This window comes from Mercenaria mercenaria, chromosome 5 (genome assembly GCF_021730395.1).
Source record: "Mercenaria mercenaria strain notata chromosome 5, MADL_Memer_1, whole genome shotgun sequence".
NCBI classification, from domain to species: domain Eukaryota; kingdom Metazoa; phylum Mollusca; class Bivalvia; order Venerida; family Veneridae; genus Mercenaria; species Mercenaria mercenaria.
The window spans coordinates 42,012,229-42,032,364 of NC_069365.1; the positions used below are offsets into that span (position 1 = coordinate 42,012,229).

General features: G+C 33.4%; 1 protein-coding gene across 3 annotated transcripts in view; it reads right to left on the reverse strand.

Annotated features, from left to right (window-relative positions):
• Positions 1-1,348: 1,348 nt before the first annotated feature.
• The window catches only part of LOC123557016 (transmembrane protein 272-like), a 46,863-nt gene continuing 28,075 nt past the window's right edge, over positions 1,349-20,136 (reverse strand). For all 3 annotated transcript variants that reach the window (XM_053543326.1, XM_053543327.1, XM_053543328.1), the window contains exons 2-4: positions 7,593-7,752; positions 6,483-6,542; positions 1,349-4,224 (exon numbers count right to left, since the gene is read on the reverse strand). In XM_053543326.1, the coding sequence (XP_053399301.1) occupies positions 3,761-4,224; positions 6,483-6,542; positions 7,593-7,752 (684 nt within the window). In that variant the 3' untranslated portion in view covers positions 1,349-3,760. The remainder of the gene's footprint in view (positions 4,225-6,482; positions 6,543-7,592; positions 7,753-20,136) is intronic.

The following is a 20,136-nucleotide window of genomic DNA, read 5'->3' on the forward strand; positions in this document are numbered from 1 at the left end:
AATTGAAGTTTGCCACATTATGAATGTTAGAACCTGCGGTTTTGTTTAACTCTTCAATACATTAATGTTAATTCAAGATGTCGTCGTACAAGCTGTAGGTTAGTTTCTTTAATGCGGATATATAATGCTTACTAACTATGTGCACATTGTTATAACATAATACGATTATCATCATAGAAATTTATGGGCGCAGATCTACGGATCACAGGGTCGTGTTTTCGATCATTTTAAGTGACAACTTGATAATAGACATTGTGTCCGAAATCATTCCTTCACCTATGATTCATATGGGGAAGTTTGCAGTAGCTTGCGGAGAACAGGTTTGTACTGTTACAGAATCCAGAAACACTGGTTATGGTATCTTCCCACCTTTACATAACTGAAATACTGTTGAAAACGGTGTTAAACATAAATCAAACAAACAAACAAATAAACAAACAAACAAACAAAAGTCACTAAAGGACACTTATTGCTTTAGTGATCAGCAAGTCAAAGGTCAGGATCTCATCGAGACTGAAAACGCTTTCCGATGACTCACCTGAGGATTCTAAGTCTGTCAAAGGTCATAATATGGAAGTCATTGTTAATCAGTGGTTGGAGAAGGTTTGACATATAGCCATCAAACTTCATAATATCATTGGCTATGGTAAGTAAATTACCTCTATCAGGAGGATAAAGGCAAAGGTCACAGTGGCCTCGAGATTGAAAACAGTTCCCGCGCAGTAACTTGAGAATTAATTTGCTTTAGAAACCTATAGGATGACTGCATGTGGCTAGTAGATGACTCTGCAATGGGTCATAAGTTAATAGTAACTGTAAACTAAATATGGTTTCCCATCGATAGCCGGGGAATGGTTCGGCCTACGGCCATCAAATTTCATAGCATAATAGTTATGTCTGTAGTTAGTAGTCTAGGGGTCAAGAGGTTGACGTTCAATGTCATACTGACCATGACAATAAAATGTGTTTGGATCTATTGTTAGAGTATGTTTGAAACTACGGCCATCAATGTTAATTTTATAGTAAAATTGATTATGGTCATCAGGTGACCCCTATTAATTTTTGGGTAATTAACCATCAAAGAAACCATACTCGAGACTGAAAATTACCCTTATAATTGCTTCCGATAGGCCATCATATCGGAATAAATTTACAATCAGCTCTCGCATATGTAACATTGACTACTGGACACCTACCAAGTTTGGTAAGTTCGTGTTTGGTACCATGGGTCACGCTAGCTCTTTAGGAAATAGTGTATAATATACACAGTGTAAATTTTAACAAGGATCACTTTCAAAAATCATCTTTTAATTTTTATTTCAAGTTTAACCCAAATTGTGACCAGCAAGTGAAATTAGTGTATTACATCGCACTGACATAAACAACTTTGAAGGCACATTAAATGGTTTTTAAAAAGTTTGTAAATAATGCTAAAATGCAATTTATGCACCTTTAAAATAATTGTACAGTACGAAATGTAGTTGTAATATTCTTTGTTAAATTCATTCGTCACCTATCATGATAAATGGAAAGATACAACAACAAACAATTACAATACATCTTCGTCCTATGAATGATAAGTTTTTGGGTTTTTTTCGACTTATGTGTGTGCGTGTGTGTGCTTGCTTGTGCGTCTGTGTATCATGGGCAGTGCCTTACAGTGTTGTTGCTTGTCTGTTTGTTTATTTAAGTTAGTTATGTATGTGTGTGTGTTTGTCTTTTGTACGTGAGTGTCTGCGCGGGTGTGGTTTACGTTGTAGAGTAACTGTGATTAAGGAACGTAACATTCCCTTTTGAGTATTCATCCTTATTCCACTTTCCCCTTCAACACACCCACCCCTTCTACCTCCTACCCCTTCCTCTCCCTTTTTCTTTATTGTGCTATAATATTTTACCGTTACAGCTTCTTTTTATTGTAGGCCTACTTTGCAAATGTGTGGCTCTGTGGCTGTGTTTGTGGTACTCTGTGTTTCCTGGAAATCTACCCTTACCTTTTATCTTTTGCCTGATGTAAAATGTTTAATGTCTACTCTTCTGACATACAGGTCAGTTTTCATGATTGTATTCATGTGCATATATTGCAAACGTTCTTGCCATATTAACGATCACGTGTTGCTTAATTGTTTGAAATAACAAATGAAATATTGTACAAACATCATTAAAATAGTATTCAGCGATGAAGAGCACATAGTTTAAGTGACTTCTTTCAGACGTTATATTCAAATATATAATTCATATAATATATTTTATTAAACAAATAGTAATATAAACTACAAAAATATACAACATTATACAACTTTCTATCATCGTGTAACAGGGCTATACTTTGAAAGTTACTGCTTTACCTCTTTGGAAAATATCAATCTGATTAATAATCATGTATGCACATTTCGTAGAAATATCTCTCGAAGCTCGTTGTTTTCTCAAACACAATGTTTGTTCTATTTTTCGGAAATTTAAAATAAAACAGTCATGGCAATACCATGTGATTATGGTGCATTATTATTTTGTTTAAGATAACGGTGTCTTTGACCTTATAAACATTCCACACTTGCTTACGTTTCATACAGCACATTACCGTGTACCGCTGTAAGTATTGCATTTCAGCTCAAACTTCGGATAAAATAGGCATGGATCCATGGTTGTCTTTCATAAACTCTATATAAATCTAATCATAACATACAAGCAAACACTACAAATAGAATTTCTAAGGTTTCGTATAAACACATTCATTTTATACGTATTACCTAATGTTGAAATTATCAATAGATGACAGAGTACCAGGTACAAGCTTACTTTAACATTGTATTTGTCTTCTAAAACTTTAGTTCATTGCTATGACTATTTTGTTATAATTCAAAGATACCTTCAGGCGTTTGAAGTTGTCTTAAACATGACAAATTACGTTTCGTAAATATTGCAATTAAACGTTTCCGCTAAATTTATATTTTATTTACATGTGACTCATGTACCATCACATACTTAATTCACATAAGGTACTTGTGATATTGTGGCAGAATAATAAAACAATATTCTAGGTAACCGCAAGCATTTAATGTAAAAGTTGCCGTTGTTGTAGTCTATGGCATAATAATGACGACATTTTAAAGGGAGAGTTGAAGAAGTTCATGCAGCTAAGGTATTGGCCCGTAACTTAAACGTACGTCGCATTTTATTTACTCTTCACAAGTAGATGAATAATATATGTTATAAATAATTCTGGCTGTGGTATATGGTATTTTGTGTTATCTATAATTTCTAGAATCAAAGATTATGACTTCCTGGATAGCATGCCAAACGTATTCTGTCTGTACCGGTTGTATTCAACTGTGTAACATCCATAAAGCAAATACAACTGCAATGTTTTTGCTTTACACAACGTGTCATATGGAGATACTTATTCACAAAGAATACTTATTCACAAAGAATAAATAATTGTGTTTGAAATAACATATTTAAGGAGATGTTCCCTTATATTCAAAACCTTGTGATAAACGATTGCACATTAATATTGCAGGTACCAATTATCGCACGTGCAATTTGCATAACACCGAGAAAAGATATTCTGCACTTTCCTGGATAGCCAACAACTTTAGCAACTTACCATTTTCTCACAGTTAGTACATTTTCAAAATAGTTTTACTAGTGGAATACTGACACTGAACGAAAAAGCAAAGCATGAAGCTAAACGTAAATCAAACATCAGTATATATCACAATTTGATTATGGCAACTCAATATGAGTTATAACCGCATATAACTCAAATAATCAAACGCGGCTTACAAAGTCTCATTACACTTGTTCTGTAATAATAATAGCACAAAGTGGTAACATAAAACAGGATTACAGAGAATAAAATGTAACTGACTATTAACATGTAAAAGTAGAACCGGTATAAAAAGGCATCACACCACTTGTTAGGCTCATGAAGAGTCTGTACAAAGTTTGGTTCTGGTTTTGCATAGAACCATACATTGCCTAGGATAAACCACACTATGATAAAAATATTGAGCACAAAATCTGTAAATCTGACTGAGCGTGATAAAACGGCATCACCGGAATCGTCGCCATCTTGGTCGCTTCCGTCGTCGAGCGATTCATAACTCGGGGATTTCCGATGACGTAAAAGGATGAATGCTATTTTTAGTAAACCAGAACATCCTCCAACGGACAGATAGATTGTCATCATATGTTTTTGTGGACATTCATTTCTGTAAGTGCTTCCTGAAATAGAGAGGTAATGGTATGATAACATGTGAATACAGTACGCCTTTGATAAGGAAAAAGCTTTGCTTTAGAAGAATTCACAGACTTCAGAATGTGAATTCCTGTCCTATAATGATCTAAGAACCGCCGTTTGTTAAAACGTTTCCATATTGTACTGCAGAACAGCCAAGACTTTGTCGTTAGTATGTAGAAACAAATGTTTTCTGTGTAAACAAACTACAGTGGGCATCAATTATTTAACATTTTGAATGACTTTCAATACTTTCCAGTATTATTTAAATATTACATAGAATACTGTCTGCTAAGCTAAGAATAAAAATTTCAAATTGCATTGAAGTGGGTGATTATGTCTGTCTTAAGCTGATATGCTCCTTTGCAAAAGAGCTCATTTAAATGCAAATTAACAAAATGGAGATACCAGAAGTAATTCCTTATTTTTCCTTTCATCTTCTTATTATGAATTTTGATTGGCTTATTATGTCAGAGTTTCCGATGTTAACGACGAATAATGCGTCTTTTCATTTTTATAAGAATAATATAAATGAAATCTTTTTTCATGCTCATCTGTGAAATACTGAAATTTATCAGTGAAATAAAATTGATATTTTCACCGTTTCAAACAGTGAAAATATAATTTTTATTTTTCACTGGTACGGAACTACATTTGAATGCGAAATGATATGAATTATAAATGGTAGGAAATTCCTTGTAAAATATTCTGCAATAAAGGTAAAGATGCAATAAAACAATAAAAGGATCATAAATATTTACATTTTATGATAATAAAATGTATAAGAAATCAGGAAACGTAAGAGAACTATTTATAGTTTTTCTACAAAGGCATCTTGACGTCACGACATTATGACGTTCTGATGCAATGCACGTGACGTTGCGCGGACAAACTGAATATAATTTGCTTAAAACCATTAAAAATGCATAAAATAAATAGAAAATGTGTTTGTTTCAGTGTAAGATTGAAATATATTTCACTCGTGAACATCATAATTTACATTTTCACGAGTGGCTGCGCCACTCGTGAAAATATTACATTATAGTGTTCACTCGGTGAAATATATTTCGATCTTACACTAAAACAAACAAATATTCTCTATATAGTTATTTACAAAGTCTCAGTCATAAGCCGATTTGGATAATATACTACATGTAGATGATATTGATATACCCTCTTTGCCATTAAGTACAAGTTCTCACTAAAATGATTCACTACCCGTCTAATATGTTCGTTTTGATTTTGAGCTTTTTCAACATAAGAACAGTTGCGCTTCTGTGATCCCTGTCCGTCTTGACAGGTCGATATTACGATAGGATTTTTGCTTGAAACAACGAAAACGACACAGGTTTCCGAGCATCACTGCGTGATTTTTGTCTTCCTTTCTGTGCAGATAAGGAAATGTAAGCTGGGAACAAATGTTAACTAATCAAATATCTTGTATGCCGCGGAATAAATACTTTACTATGTGTTCGACAAAGATTACTTGAAACTTGGATCTAAATCTAAATCAGTCTAGATCTCTACAAACTACATATATATGTAGTTGTATATGAAAAAAATCTTTGAATCGAAACAAAGATTTCTGTAACAAATGAGTCTAATTGTTGCATTTTATTAATTTGGCCCAGGAGTTTATCTACCCCTTGGCTTCTTGCATCTATCATTTTCCTCGTTTTAGACGTAATGCTGATACTGTTTACAGTAAGGTCATAGTCAAAGATCTTTGCGTGCCTGTTATGTTAAATAGTAGCACAATATACGGGCCGATGATGACATCCTAGCAATAATTTGGTACTTGATAAGTATGACAAATGTAAATGAGCTTCACTTTAGAAAAATGTTATAACGATATTCATTTCTGTGAACTGTTTTCTGAAGAAAAACATTTGCACGTGTGAATGGTATTAAATGATGTTTGTATAAAAAGGTAATCAAAGCATCAAATAGACACTAGATTTGGCCAAATTACCGGGCTTTAGTTATTAAAATGGTAGCAGAAACCATTGCAAAGTTGGTACAGATTACAAATGATATGTAAACAAAGAGCTGCTTTTGTTGAAATATATAAGTATTATCTGTAAAATATTTTTCCAACAGTACTTCAATACATCATTTTGAAACTCATCAGAACAAAAAAAATATGAATAATGAATTTTAACCTGTGCAACAAAATTTCATCTTATTCCAAAATATGACTGAGATGTATAAATTGCATTAAAATCTTTCAAAAATGTATACATACCAATAAACAGCATAGAAAGCGGCAGAACAGAGAGAACTACCAACATGCACTTTGTAACAACTGAAAGAGTGAAAACTGTTAGAAATATGAATTTTAGGTGTCGCAATAACTTTTCATTTTACTAGGGTTAAAATTAGTCTGATCCTACCTGAGGGTCACTTGTTCATAGTAATAATTTAAAAATCTCCTTGTCTGCAGCTGCAAGACCCAGGGTTTAAATATTTTACAATTATCATCGTCTAGTGGTCCTCTTCCAAGTTCGGTCAAATAATGCCTCTTGGGTCGAAATTGGCTAGCCCCTTGTGGGGTCACTTATTCAACACAAGTCTATATAAGAAAAACTATAACTTCAAAGCCAAAAGCAGCTTAGATATTTGGCTTGAAATATCGTGTAGAGGTCCTCTACCAAGTTTATAGAAATCATACCACTGGGACTGAAATTGCCCCTGTCCTGGAGATGACTTATTTACATTGACGTTTCCAGGAAATTTAACTTTATAAATATATTCTCGTCTAATATTGCAAAACCCTGAGCTTAGATATTTGTTATGCAGCATTAATTTATAATTCTCTTCTAAGTATTTTTTTCAAATCGTGCACTTTGGGTCAAAATGGCCTCTTCCTGGTTGTATTTTGTTAAATTTAGACATATAAAGAAAAACCCTTTAAAATATGATAAAACTGGACAAGTATTAAAAGCATTTCATTGTTTATAATGATATTATAATAATACACTAAAACATACTCTGTGTGGTACGTTCAAATTAATCCGCCTTGTTTTATATAAACAGCGTAATTTCCTTAGATAGCATTTTGTAAATAAACAGACTTAATAGAAGGAAAACCCGTTCAACGAACATAAGTTTCATTTCTTATTGACATTCTAACCTTTAGCCTGCTGGTGGCAAGTGATTCTTTTGCAACTAGTGCAGACCAAGATCAACCTACACATCCGTGCTGGCTGATCATGGTCTGCATAGTTCGCTATTCAATCAGTAAATTTTCCGTGAAAACCCCTTCGAATAATAAATGGTACTGCCCAAATTAAATGATGGACCAGTCCATTTTAAAAGTTTAGCAGACTAAAGGCTAATAATATAATAGGCCTACCTAATCGGTAAACAATATCTGTTGTTTTGTTCACAAAATCAATTGGGCCAGCTGAATATTCCTGCAATAGTGACAGCTGATGGCTGAACTCAGAGTCTGGGGCAGGTGACGTGCAGCTACTTGGCCCCGAAAACAAGTTATTCGCACCAAGGCTTGCATTCTGAAAAGAAATAAAACATAACCTTTGTTTTTTTGATGTACGTATTGCATGCTGTCTTAATGTTTAGAGACGTTTAATAGAACATGACCACGTAAGCATATTTTTTTTCACATGTATTAAATCAAAGAAAGCCCTCTCTGAATTTATTATACATGTATTCCAAAATGCATGTTGGAATATACTCAATTATAATGCATTTGAAAATATAAGATTTTAAAATTAAACAATGATGTTTCAAGAGAATTTTTGTGTCTCAGACTTTTTTAAATGATGAAAAAATAAATAAATATTCTAAAATAAAAAGGTCAGTTTATTTATCCATTTCATAGATCTTGTTTCCAGTGTCATATTGTAAACGCTCAGCAGCTTTCAGCACTTAAAGTTAATTGCATATAACGACTTTAGTCCATTATTTTTGTTCTCATATTCTCCCTATTCATACTACTAATACTAATTTATACGAACTGAACATAGACAATGACATGTTTTACAAAGTGCAAGTGTTGATATAACAAGATGGGAAACTCTGAAATTTTCCATTTCAGACGGACGGACAAGCAGCCTTTGGTGGGGATAGTAATGCTGAAATGCTTTTGTTTCGAAGTTTCCCAGCTTGTAATATAAAGAGCATTTATGGTAAAAAAGTGCATTTTTAAGCAGGTGTAAGAAAGTAGGAGTGTCGTCCTGATCCCAAGTGTCTGTGATTTATAATTCGGATGATTAGACATAATCGACGTGGCGCATCATACGATTTGAAATTAGAAATTTCAAATATTAAGCTTAAACTTTGACAAATAGTGTTTGGAGGCGTCTCTCATATATATATATATATCAAAATCTATAGAAAATATATAAAAGCTAAATAATTGTCAGGACATACAAGGATTGTTCAAATATGAATGCATCTAAGCAAATAAAAATGTATCCTTGATAGATTTCAATGATAAATTTATTTTGGTTTTCTAATCCAATTCTTGAAAGCATTTTCATAGTCTTTCCTAGGTATACTATGAAGACACTGGAATATTGCAGAACCGAGGTGTTTACGCTGCACAAATTTTCGAGCAGTAAGGTATTTTTTTGAGCCTTGGGAACAAAACGAAGTCACACGGGGCAAGGTCAGGCGAATAAGGAGGGTGAGGGAGCACAACAACCTTTTCCTGCTTCAGAAAGTCTTGTACAATAGACACCTTGTGCGATGACACATTGTCATTTAGCAATCTGACATTGGTCAAACCAGTTGCGGGTCTTCGATTCTTGAAATATTTCTTCAGTTTTCGAAGAATTTTAGTCTTGTAAAACTTCGCATTTACGGATTTGCCTTTAGGTACAGCAACCTGAATGGCAGGACCCTGAGTTGTGAAGAATATGGCATACATTACCTTCTTGACACTCATGATACGCTTTGCAATGCATGGTCTTTTGCCAGACTTTGTTGCCCATATTTTGTTCTGAATCTTTCGTTTGGGCTCAAAAAAGTGAACCCGTGTCTCGTCACCAGTGACGACATTTGCGAAAGACCGTGCATTGTAATTTGGAAACTGTTTAAGCAACAATTTTGCGCATTGCATGCGTGCCTTTTTCTGCTAATCTGTCAACATATCGGGAATCCATCTAGCACAGATCTTTCTCATTTTCAAATTACGTTTCAGAATTGTATGAGCTGCTCTTAATGAGATGCCAACCATACTAGCTATTTGCCTAGCAGTGTATCTTGCATCAGTAGCAACTATTTCTTTCACTCTAGCAACCATCTTGGCAGTTATTGCTGTTTTCGGCCGACGGCCATGTGGTGCATCTTCTGTTGAAACTAACCCACATTTGAATTTCTTAAACCAACGAATAACTGTCGGAAAAGACATTTCATTATGCCCATAAACAGAACATATTTCATCAAAAATGTCTTTACACCCTATGCCAAGAATACAACGATTCTTAATATAGGACCGTATTTCAACGGTGTACGCTGACTTTCTAACTACTTTTATATTAGTATATACGAGTAGGCAATGTTTAGCACGATATACACAGCTAAAGTGAACGGATTTTAATGGGTGTGGTATCAATGTAAAGCTAACATGTTTATCTACTCAATAATCTTAATTTCCTTGTTATTTTCGCATTATTGAGCGAGATAACGTTCTAGATGCATTCATATTTGAACAATCCTCGTAAATATCTATACTACTGAAATCTCTTAAAGTTTGTCTATTACAATGTATTATCTGTGTCATATTATTGTGTGAAAAGATGATTTAAACTTGTAACACATTGAAAGTTGAATGTCACGTAAAGCAAAAAATTCTAATAATGTTATGTGTATCGACTGATTGTTTGGCGGGAAACGTAAGAAAGATGTTGCATGTTAACTTGTTAACTATAGAAATTCAGTTCCTTTAACTTTTTCTATGGGTTCAGGGGAGAGCTAATATCAGTTTTACGAAAAATTAGCAAACAACTGAATGCATTTTTCAACATTTATTGTCACAAAAATCTATGTTTGTTTAATAAATAATGTACAGCCAATATTTCTTGCAAAGTTTTTAGTAACATCAGAAAGTTTCTTTTGCTTTAGTGCAGTTTATCGTTATAAGATACACTTTCGTCTTAATTTATACTGTAGTTCATAAAACTAGCAGTATTTTCTTCATGGAACATCATCTAGTGTTTCTTCATTCGCGTTTAACCAGTGAAACATTTCATTCTTTTTTGCTTAATTACGAAGTAAAATCAATAATTGACTAATCTCTGAAATTGTTTTTTTTTTTTTTCAAGGAGTTTGCTATAGACGGATAATGAAGATTTATACAAATTGTTACGATTAACGAATCTGTGCAGCTTTCTACAAGTAATTCAATATTTCAAAGTAAATTAGTCTTTACTTCTACTCTTTCTTCACTTACAGAATTTAATTCGAGTAATATTTCCGTGCAGTATTTGAAATATGGCGAGGAAATATGATATTTTAAAGGAAATGAAGAAAGTTTTATTTGACTGAATACATTATTTACAATAAAAACAAGTCGCTGAAAGTGAAATTATATCGTGTAAGCAGGTGGCTGCTTCTCGTATTATACTCATAGAAATTAATACAGTTTGAATTTCTATCTCAGCGGAGCTGTTATAACATTATGCTTTCATCTGTGCCGTTAAGTCGATACATTTCAATTATCCTCTCAGAGTTTGATTCTAAAATATAATAATAGGTGACATTCTGTTTCCACAGAAGTATCATTATTGGAAATAGGAATTGTTTTTGATAAAAGCACATGTTTTCTAATTTACTTCCTTTAAATGGAAGGGTTATCGTGTCATGACATATGTAGGACGAAACAGATTGAAATACAATAATGTTATTACACAAGTTGATCAACTCACGTAAGATGTATGGGCAAACAAATGACTTTGAAATTAAGACATTTAGACAGTATTTTGAAGAATTCAGAAAACATTTTTTTTTTACTTAATTATTCATTTTATTTGGAGTCATATTTACCAAGTAATAGGCGTATTGACTTTACTAAAAGACATATTAGTGAGTGAAACTATCGAAGTATTTGTTTCATTATTATAGTTTTGTCAATATCAATATCCTTAGGACACCGGGCACATTTTTATGCAATATCGCCAGGCATATGTATGTTTTTGACAACACAGAAAATGACGTCACTCGACCTTCAGCTATTTCCGGAAGTAAAGAAAATGAAAGTTGGCATGCAAAACTTGAAAACGAAAGTCGACTTTGGATTGGTCGATAATCAGGGGTCACGCGCAGGGGTCACCCCGTCAAAATGTATGCGCGTGGACTTCCACTTTATTTTTTGCTAATGGGGAGTCGATTTTCAGCATTTTCTAACGATTTGAATATACCTGGGCTTTAGCAAGACATGTCAGTTTGCATCTAAGAAAATTTATTTGAATTCGGAATAAACACAAATCCCAAAGGGGTCCGTAACGGAGCAAGGGTACATAGAGATTTTTGGAACTTCGTCAAATCGCTCACAAGGTCCTTTTCGATGTTGTCTGGAAGTGTCAGTATAAGTTTCGGTGTAAGATATTTCCGTATTTGAGAGCTGCAGACCTAGCCATTTCAGAAATATTTCGTGTAATAAATGTTGATTCTATGGAAGCGTGAAAGAGCCATCAGACGCTAATACGTGTTATCGCGTTACAGGTGCGGAAATGTTATGGCATTATCTTTATTTTCTTTGGAGAGCTTTGTTTGTTTGTATGGTCAAACTATTGTAATTTATAATTATTTCTTTGTTAACTGGTTTCCTGCTACTAGTATTATTCATAATCTATAGATAATTTATAATCACGTTTTTATATAAGAACAGGATTTGATTTTATTAGTTTATATTTTAAGAATAAGCTACTCGCACCTTTCAATATTCTTAAGATGCGACTAAACCCAGCGGGCATGCGACGTCGAAACGACGTCGGTTCTAAGTTGTTATTAGGTCGCGACGTCGACAACCAAAATACAACGTCTTCCCGACGTCGAAAGTGCGACATCGGTTCGACGTCAGGTTTCGACGTTGTATCGACGTTAAATTTTGGTCGAAATTGTAATTGTTGCAAGTGGACCTGGTTCACGTTTTACAATAAAATTTAGTCATTTTCTTAATTAATAAATTAATCGGAAATGGATAAAAGATGCATCGCAATTTCTCCAGGAACTGCATTCACTAGTTTACCTCCCTTGATAAAGTATGAGTCACCGCTAGGAGACGATTTTTCTGAAGTAAACATTGTACTTTTTTTCATACTTTTTAAATTATATACTTTTTAAACTCATTTTTATCATGAATTAAACTTAAATGAATCACAGAAACTTTAAAAATACGAAAAAAAATCTTTTTTTACTTAACACGCCAAAAACCCACGTTCTATATTCATTTCCGGTTGTAAACAACGAGAAACGAGCCAACAATTATACTTTCTAAATCCAACAAAGTTATCACTAGAGAAATTGGAATCAATGAAAGTTTCACATAAAAGTCCTGATTTAGGAAACTTCGATATCGACGCTTAATTATAGCTTCTAGAAGAAAACCATTATGAAAAATAGGTTGTTTACATGTTGGAAACCCGACGTTGAATCGACGTCGGGTGTCGACGTTGTTTCGACGTCGGGGTTTCGACGTCTAAAAAACTTACATTTTCAACCAAAACACAACGTCGAACCGACGTCCGTATCCGACGTCGTATCAACATCGTTACGACGTCGAATGCCCACTTGGAACGTTTGACTCAACAGGGCACATTTGTATTGCTATGCATGTTTATTCTGGTCAAATGATTAGCCAAATCCTTCTGGTGTTGGAAGTTACCGTCTCACATAACACATGCAGGGAAGAAGAAGGTCACGTTCCCTCTTGAGCAGGACTCGACTTTCAAGAAACAACACATTATTGATAGCGAATACGAGGATGAAACAGTGTTGGCTAGTCATCTTACTCAAGAAACAATTAATTCTCGCCATCTTTATTAAATAATGATAATTACAGTCGGGAAAAGTCTCCATCATATCAACAAAATGTTGAACTCCAACCATCGCCTCATATCACAATACCTACGCCCCCGCAATATATATCTATTGACAATAATAATGATCATGTATCCCGTTCTCTACGTGCAAATGCGGAGGGTGATCAACAGGTCAGCCGTTAAAGGGATTAGCGGGAATTGGGAAACGGTTATGATTACACAGAGTGTTTGCAAATAACAATTTAAAACTTTTATCATTGATTTTTTGTGGAGTTATCTCAAAGTTAAGATGCCCTCAATTTGTTTCTTTTATTAGCAATTATGCAATTATGATATTATAGGGTTACAGGAAACCAAAACAGGTGATACTGATGAAATTTGTGTACCTGGCTCCATTGTTTATATGTATAATAGAAAGCTAACAAATTACCGATCAGGCGGTAGAGCACTTTTAATTAAAGGGAAAATAACTCAATATATCAGAGTTGATGGCAATAATGAATGTAGTCTAGTAAAATATTTTACTATATCTAAAGAATTATACAGCTCGGATAATAGTTCATATGACGAAGATTTGAAATGTAGAATTGTATATATACCGCCCGCGGGCTCTAAAGTAGCACATAATGATCCATTTTTTGAGATTCAGATATTTCTTAAATAGCAAAATTTATCTGTTGTTTGGAGATTATAATGCACGTTGTGGTAATCTTTAAGATTATATTAATGTTGACCATTTATATCAGAGTTGTATGAGTTACAAGATCTACAAACCGAGAACAAATTTCTGTTTATATGACATTCCTTTGAATAGAAATGATGCTGATACCATTGTTAACCATTATCGAAATCAACTGATTGATCTGTGTAAAAAATAACAATATGTTTCTAAGGAATTGTAGAATTGGATACGACAGTTTAAATCCAAAATTAACTTGTAAGAATTCAAGTACATTGGATACTTTCTGTCATCATCTTATGATCTTAAATACACTATTGACTTTAAAGTTCATGAATTTTGTAATTTGTTTTCTGATGTACATCGTGCGCTAGACGCTACAATTAAAACTAAATCGGACGCTGCATGCAGCACAGTTGTATGATGTGAACCTGTAATAAAGCCCAAAACATGGTTGTGGGATTTTAAAAAGGCCGAGTTATTTGTTGAAAATCTTGATATTTTAAAAATTTCTAAAAATCGAAAAGAAGCTTTACCAAATGGTTGAACATTATACTGTAATACAAAATGAACTAGATGAAATTGTATCGAATATTTCAACATTGTTTAACGGATGCCCAAAAAGTTCTTTTGGTTTAATCACGCAGACAAAAGAAAATACAGAGAATACCAAAAACAATTTTCCATGGTTTAACAGATCATGTAAAGTCGCGAGAGATAAATATCATAAAACTAGGAAAACTTACAATAAATATAAAACTCAATATTTTAAAGAATTATTAAAGTATGTAAGTAAGCAATATAAAAATACGTTAAGGAAGGCGAACAATCAGGATTGAACAGTTACGGTAAATAAAATATGCTGACCCCAAACGATATTGGCAGTTCATAAATGGAAAAAAAAACGCTAAACAAGATAACATAGCTCCTCTTCACGAATTTTATAATTATTTCAAAAATTTGAATGAAAATGTAGCTGAAGACAGTGAAAGTAATGAAGACGAAAATCACGTGAATATAAATGTTACAATAAATGAGGAAAATAATGGCATAACAACCGAAAAAGAAATTTTAGATGCTGTCAAAACTCTCTAAAGGAATAAGTACCCAGGGGTGGATGAAATTTTAAATGAACAAATTAAATACTCTATTGGTCCGATGTTAAATATTGTTAAGAAATTGTTTAATAGTGTTTTAGATAAAGGGGTTATTCCAGAAAGCTGGACATATAAAACCAATATATAAGAACAAGGGAAATCCAAAATTATCTGAAAATTATCGCCAAATATCACTTTTGAGTTGTCTTAATTTTTTTTAATGTATAATAAAACAAAGACTAAAGAAATTTGCTGATAGTTCGAACTTGATACATAAAACGCAAGCAGGTTTTCGTAAGAAATATTCAACCATTGATAACATATTTATCCTTAAAGGTCTAATTGATGTTGTACAGTCAAACAGGAAAAAAACTGTTTTGTTGTTTCGTTGATTTCAAACAAGCTTTTGATTCTGTGTGAAGAGTTGGACTCTGGCAAAAATTGAGACAAGAGAACATAAATGGGAAATGTTTTGATATTAAATAAAGTCTTTATAATAATATAAAGTCAAGAGTAATAAAATCTGATAGATGTACTCCTTTTTTTGATTGCCTTGTCGATTTGAAAAATTTGACAATTTTTTTATTTTCAATTTTCTGAAATGATCTTGAGAGTTATTTACACAATAATGATGTAAATGGAGTTTCTAAAGATATAGATATTGAAGGAGCACATCTTTATTTGAAACTTTTTATTCTACTTTACGCTGATGATACAGTAATTTTCGGCGAAAGTGAAGATGATCTTCGAAATGCCTTAAATAAATTCAAGGAATACTGCGACCATTGGAAGTTAAACATAAATGCAAACAAAACTAAAGTCACTGTTTTCAGTAAAGGCCGTTCAAAATGTAATAGATAATTCACAATGGGAGAAAGTGTTTTGGAAATTGTAAATGAATACAAATATCTGGGTATATATTTTAATAAGAGTTGTTCATTTTATAAATCAAAAATAAATATTGCCGAACAAGCAAATAAAGCAATGTTTGCATTACTAAGAAAGATCAAGTCGTTGGCTCTACCATTTGATCTACAAATTGAACTGTTTGAAAAGAAAATTAAACCAGTTTTATTGTACGGAATTGAAATTTGGGGATTTGGAAATGTTGATGTTTTAGAGAAAGTCCAGCTTAAGTTTTATAAATATATCTTTAACATGAAAAAGTTTACTCCGTCATATATGGTATATGGAGAAACAGGTGTTCTACCACTCAAAATTCATATTAAAAGTAGAGTTATAGCTTACTGGGCCAGACTTATTGACAATATAAGTAATGAGGAAACGACACAACTTTCATCAAAAGTATATGTTGTTTTAAGAGAATTACAATCCAAAAATATAGTGAAGTCACTATGGTTAGAAAATGTAAAGCAATATCTATTTGAGACTGGTTTCTCTGGAATCTGGTATATATACAAAGTTTTAACAGTAGTAAATGGCTTATAAAAGCAACGTATCAAAAGTTAAGACATATATATATACAAAACTGGATATCTGAAATCAACAATACGTCGCATTCAAATGTCTACAGATATATTAAGAGTAACTTCTCAAGAAGTCCATATATAGATAAACTACCTCTTTATTTACCTAAAAAGTTGTGCCTATTTTTAACAAGAAATCATCGCCTTCCGATTGAACTGGGGCGATGGCAAAATATACCGGTACATGACCGAATATGTATTTATTACAGAGATACTGGAGATGAATTTCATTATATTTTTGTTTGTCCAACATTTGAAACCGAGAGGAGAAAATACATAGATAATTACTGCAGGTATAGACCAAATATGTTTAAATTTATCAATTTGTTAACATCTAATAATATGAAGAAACTTGAAAAACTAAGTATTTTTTGTGACAAGATTATGCAACACTTCAATAAGACTTATTCTTATTTCTTCCAATTAAACTTGGATAACCTTTGTGTTCAAGTCAGTGTGAAGTTGTTAACATGTTATTTAACACTGTAAAATGTTGAACATACTTAAGATGATACAATGTTTCAAGTTTAAAAATACGTTTGTTTGAATTTATATGCACTTTGTATATTATCTTGTAAATGTAATATAGACGTTTTACATTATGCATTTTGTATATTAGTATATGTTATCATACTGCTGATGCTTCCCGCTATTGCGGGACTTATGCATTTATTGTAAATAAAATATTGAAAACTCTTGAAAAGTCACCCGTCAAAGCAGCTTCAGTAATTTATACAGAAACTAAACGAGCCGTGCCATGAGAAAACCAACATAGTGGGTTTGCGACCAGCATGGATCCAGACCAGCCTGCGCATCCGCACAGTCTGGTCAGGATCCATGCTGTTCGCTAACAGTTTCTCTAATTGTAAAAGGCTTTGACTGACTAGACAGCGCGGATGCGCAGGCTGGTCTGGATCCATGCTGGTCGCAAACTCACTATGTTGGTTTTCTCATGGCGCGGCTCATATATAGAATTGTGATATGCGATTACATTATTGTTTGGTATAATGGGATCGTCATTCTTTATATATGGTCTCGTATATAATATGATTTAAGGTGAAATGAATGTGTAATGTCAAATGCATAGAACGCTAACTCTTTAAACATACAATAATAAATGAGCTAAAGAGATACTAGAATGTTGAATTGTGCATCCCCAACTTTATCCTTTAAATAAACGGTCAGTTGCAGAGGACTGCTGTAGAGTTTAAATCGACTTTTTTAATAAAATCTCAGTTATTATGTCTAAATGTTACAAAGTTACAGTAAAGTGTCAATAAATCCTTTGCATACGTGATGAAAAAATGTTGCGAAGTATCCAGTTTATTAATTTAAATCAGAAGTAAATAACTTTCCCAGAGAAAAAATAATATCTAATGCCATACAACTCCCGCAGAAACAAACAAACGACACAGCAAGATTTATTATCAAATTATTTCAACTCCCAAGAGAGTCATTAGGTATATCATACAGTTCTCCTGCGTAATAGCTCGTTCTGATACTGTTGGCTCATTACTGTATATGATTATGTTATTATATATTAGAATAATTGGTAGGCAAAAAATGGCTAAATGTTTCATTAACGGTTAATTAGTTGAGACATTCAATTCTATAACATTGTTTGCGTAATGCAGTTCGTTTTTTCCTCTGATTGCACCAAGGTTTCAAGATTTTTCTATTTCACTCAACACGTGATATATTTAAATATGAGGTAAAACACCATATGTATTCAAATATAAACGGGTTGCAAAAGTTGATTGGTTGTTATATCTCTAAATCAAAAATAAAGCCTCGGCAAAAATATTCTCTCTAATCACACTTAGACAGGAGAAATCAATATTTTTATCACAAAATCACAGTATTACGAAATCCATTGGAAATCAACAAAATAACAAAATGAATTAATAGCATAAATACTATGGCTTTTCCAAATTGATCATCTTGTGTGATTTGGAATGTGAAGCTTTGCGAAAGAGGGAAAAAGAAATCGTACTTTTTCAGCAATTTCAAGTACTAATTAATATTTGTTTCCGAGCAAAGCATTTTAAATGCGATGTATCATAAAAGTTATGTTGAACATTGTAGATGTCCTATCTATCCGCAATAGAGCAATCAGTCAGAAACCCTGAGTACGTATTCCATTTTTCGACGAAACATAATTTGGAAATTAAAAGATAACTTTATATTACAGTTTAAGAGCAAACTAATACTTGTATTTTTCATTCAAATATCAAAATGGTTATGCTCAATAGAAATCTTCAAAATGGCGAAGAAACTTTTAATATTCACAGAAAAATATATCAACAAGAGGGCCATAATAGCTCTATATCGCTCACCTGTTATCATTGCACTTAAGGACAAGAAGGTCAAAAAATCATAATCAAGATCAATCAAAAGAATTATGAGAAAATATAGTTGAAATTTTCTTAAAGTTACTTCAAATAGAATGATTTTCAAATCAGGCCAGTAGTTTCATACAAGAAGTTTTCTGTATAGCCATATGGGAAATGAATCCCTCCTCCAGGCGGCCACTTTTTCAATGAATCAAAACTTTTGAAGGAATTTGGTAGAGGGTCACCCAAGAATCATTTGTGTAAAATATTTTGAAAACGGACCGGCAGTTTCTCACAAAAGTATTTTCAAAGTTCTATATAGGCATATAGGGAAAATAAGCAAAACCCCTTGGGGGCCAAAGGACAGGAACAACAAAGGGAAGAAATTTAACCCAAAAAAATTCTTACAAGGTACAGTATGTCAAAATACACCTAAAAACTGGAGGTACCATCCATGTTATACCACAAAAAAGTAGTCTCGGCTTTTCCCTACGGCCAATAATAAAAAGTTACTAAATAAGCTGTTTATAGTTTAGTGCAGAAGTTTAGTGACCACCAAACGCTGTTACACCGACTTGAACATCATTTTGGAGTCACAGACAAAGCACTTGCATGGATGTCATCATATCTTAGTGACCGCTATCAAACTGTGTGCGTTGACGGTGAGTTGTCGACGCCTATGTTGATGAAATACAGTGTGCCCCAGGGATCAGTGCTTGGTCCAAATAACTATATCATGTACACTAAACCCGTGGGTGCCATATGCAGACGTCATGGACTTCTACACCATTTCTATGCCGATGACTCTCAATTATACCTATCCTTTAAGCCGATAGAGGCTGTAGCTAGAAGTGATGCTTTGCGCCGCATTGAGAGCTGTCTGGCTGAAATTGTCTCGTGGATGCATTGCAACATGCTGAAGCTTAATGCTGATAAAACGGAGGTAATGCTATTCACATCAAAGCGTAACTCCAAGTACATTGATGACGTCTCTAGTAAGGTCGGTGACTCTGTGATAAAATCCACAAAATGTGTTAGGAATCTTGGTGCAGTACTTGACAACAATATGGATATGGAACAACAATTCAACTCTGTGTGCCGGGCTGGATATGCACAACTTCGCAGAATAGGTCACATCAGACGGTATCTTACCAGTGATGCCACAAAGACCCTTATCAACAGCCTGGTTACTTCACGGGTAGACTACTGTAATGCCTTGTTAAGTGGTGTTCCAAACAGCACACTTAACAAGTTGCAACATGTCTAGAACACGGCAGCTCGCGTCATCACCAAGA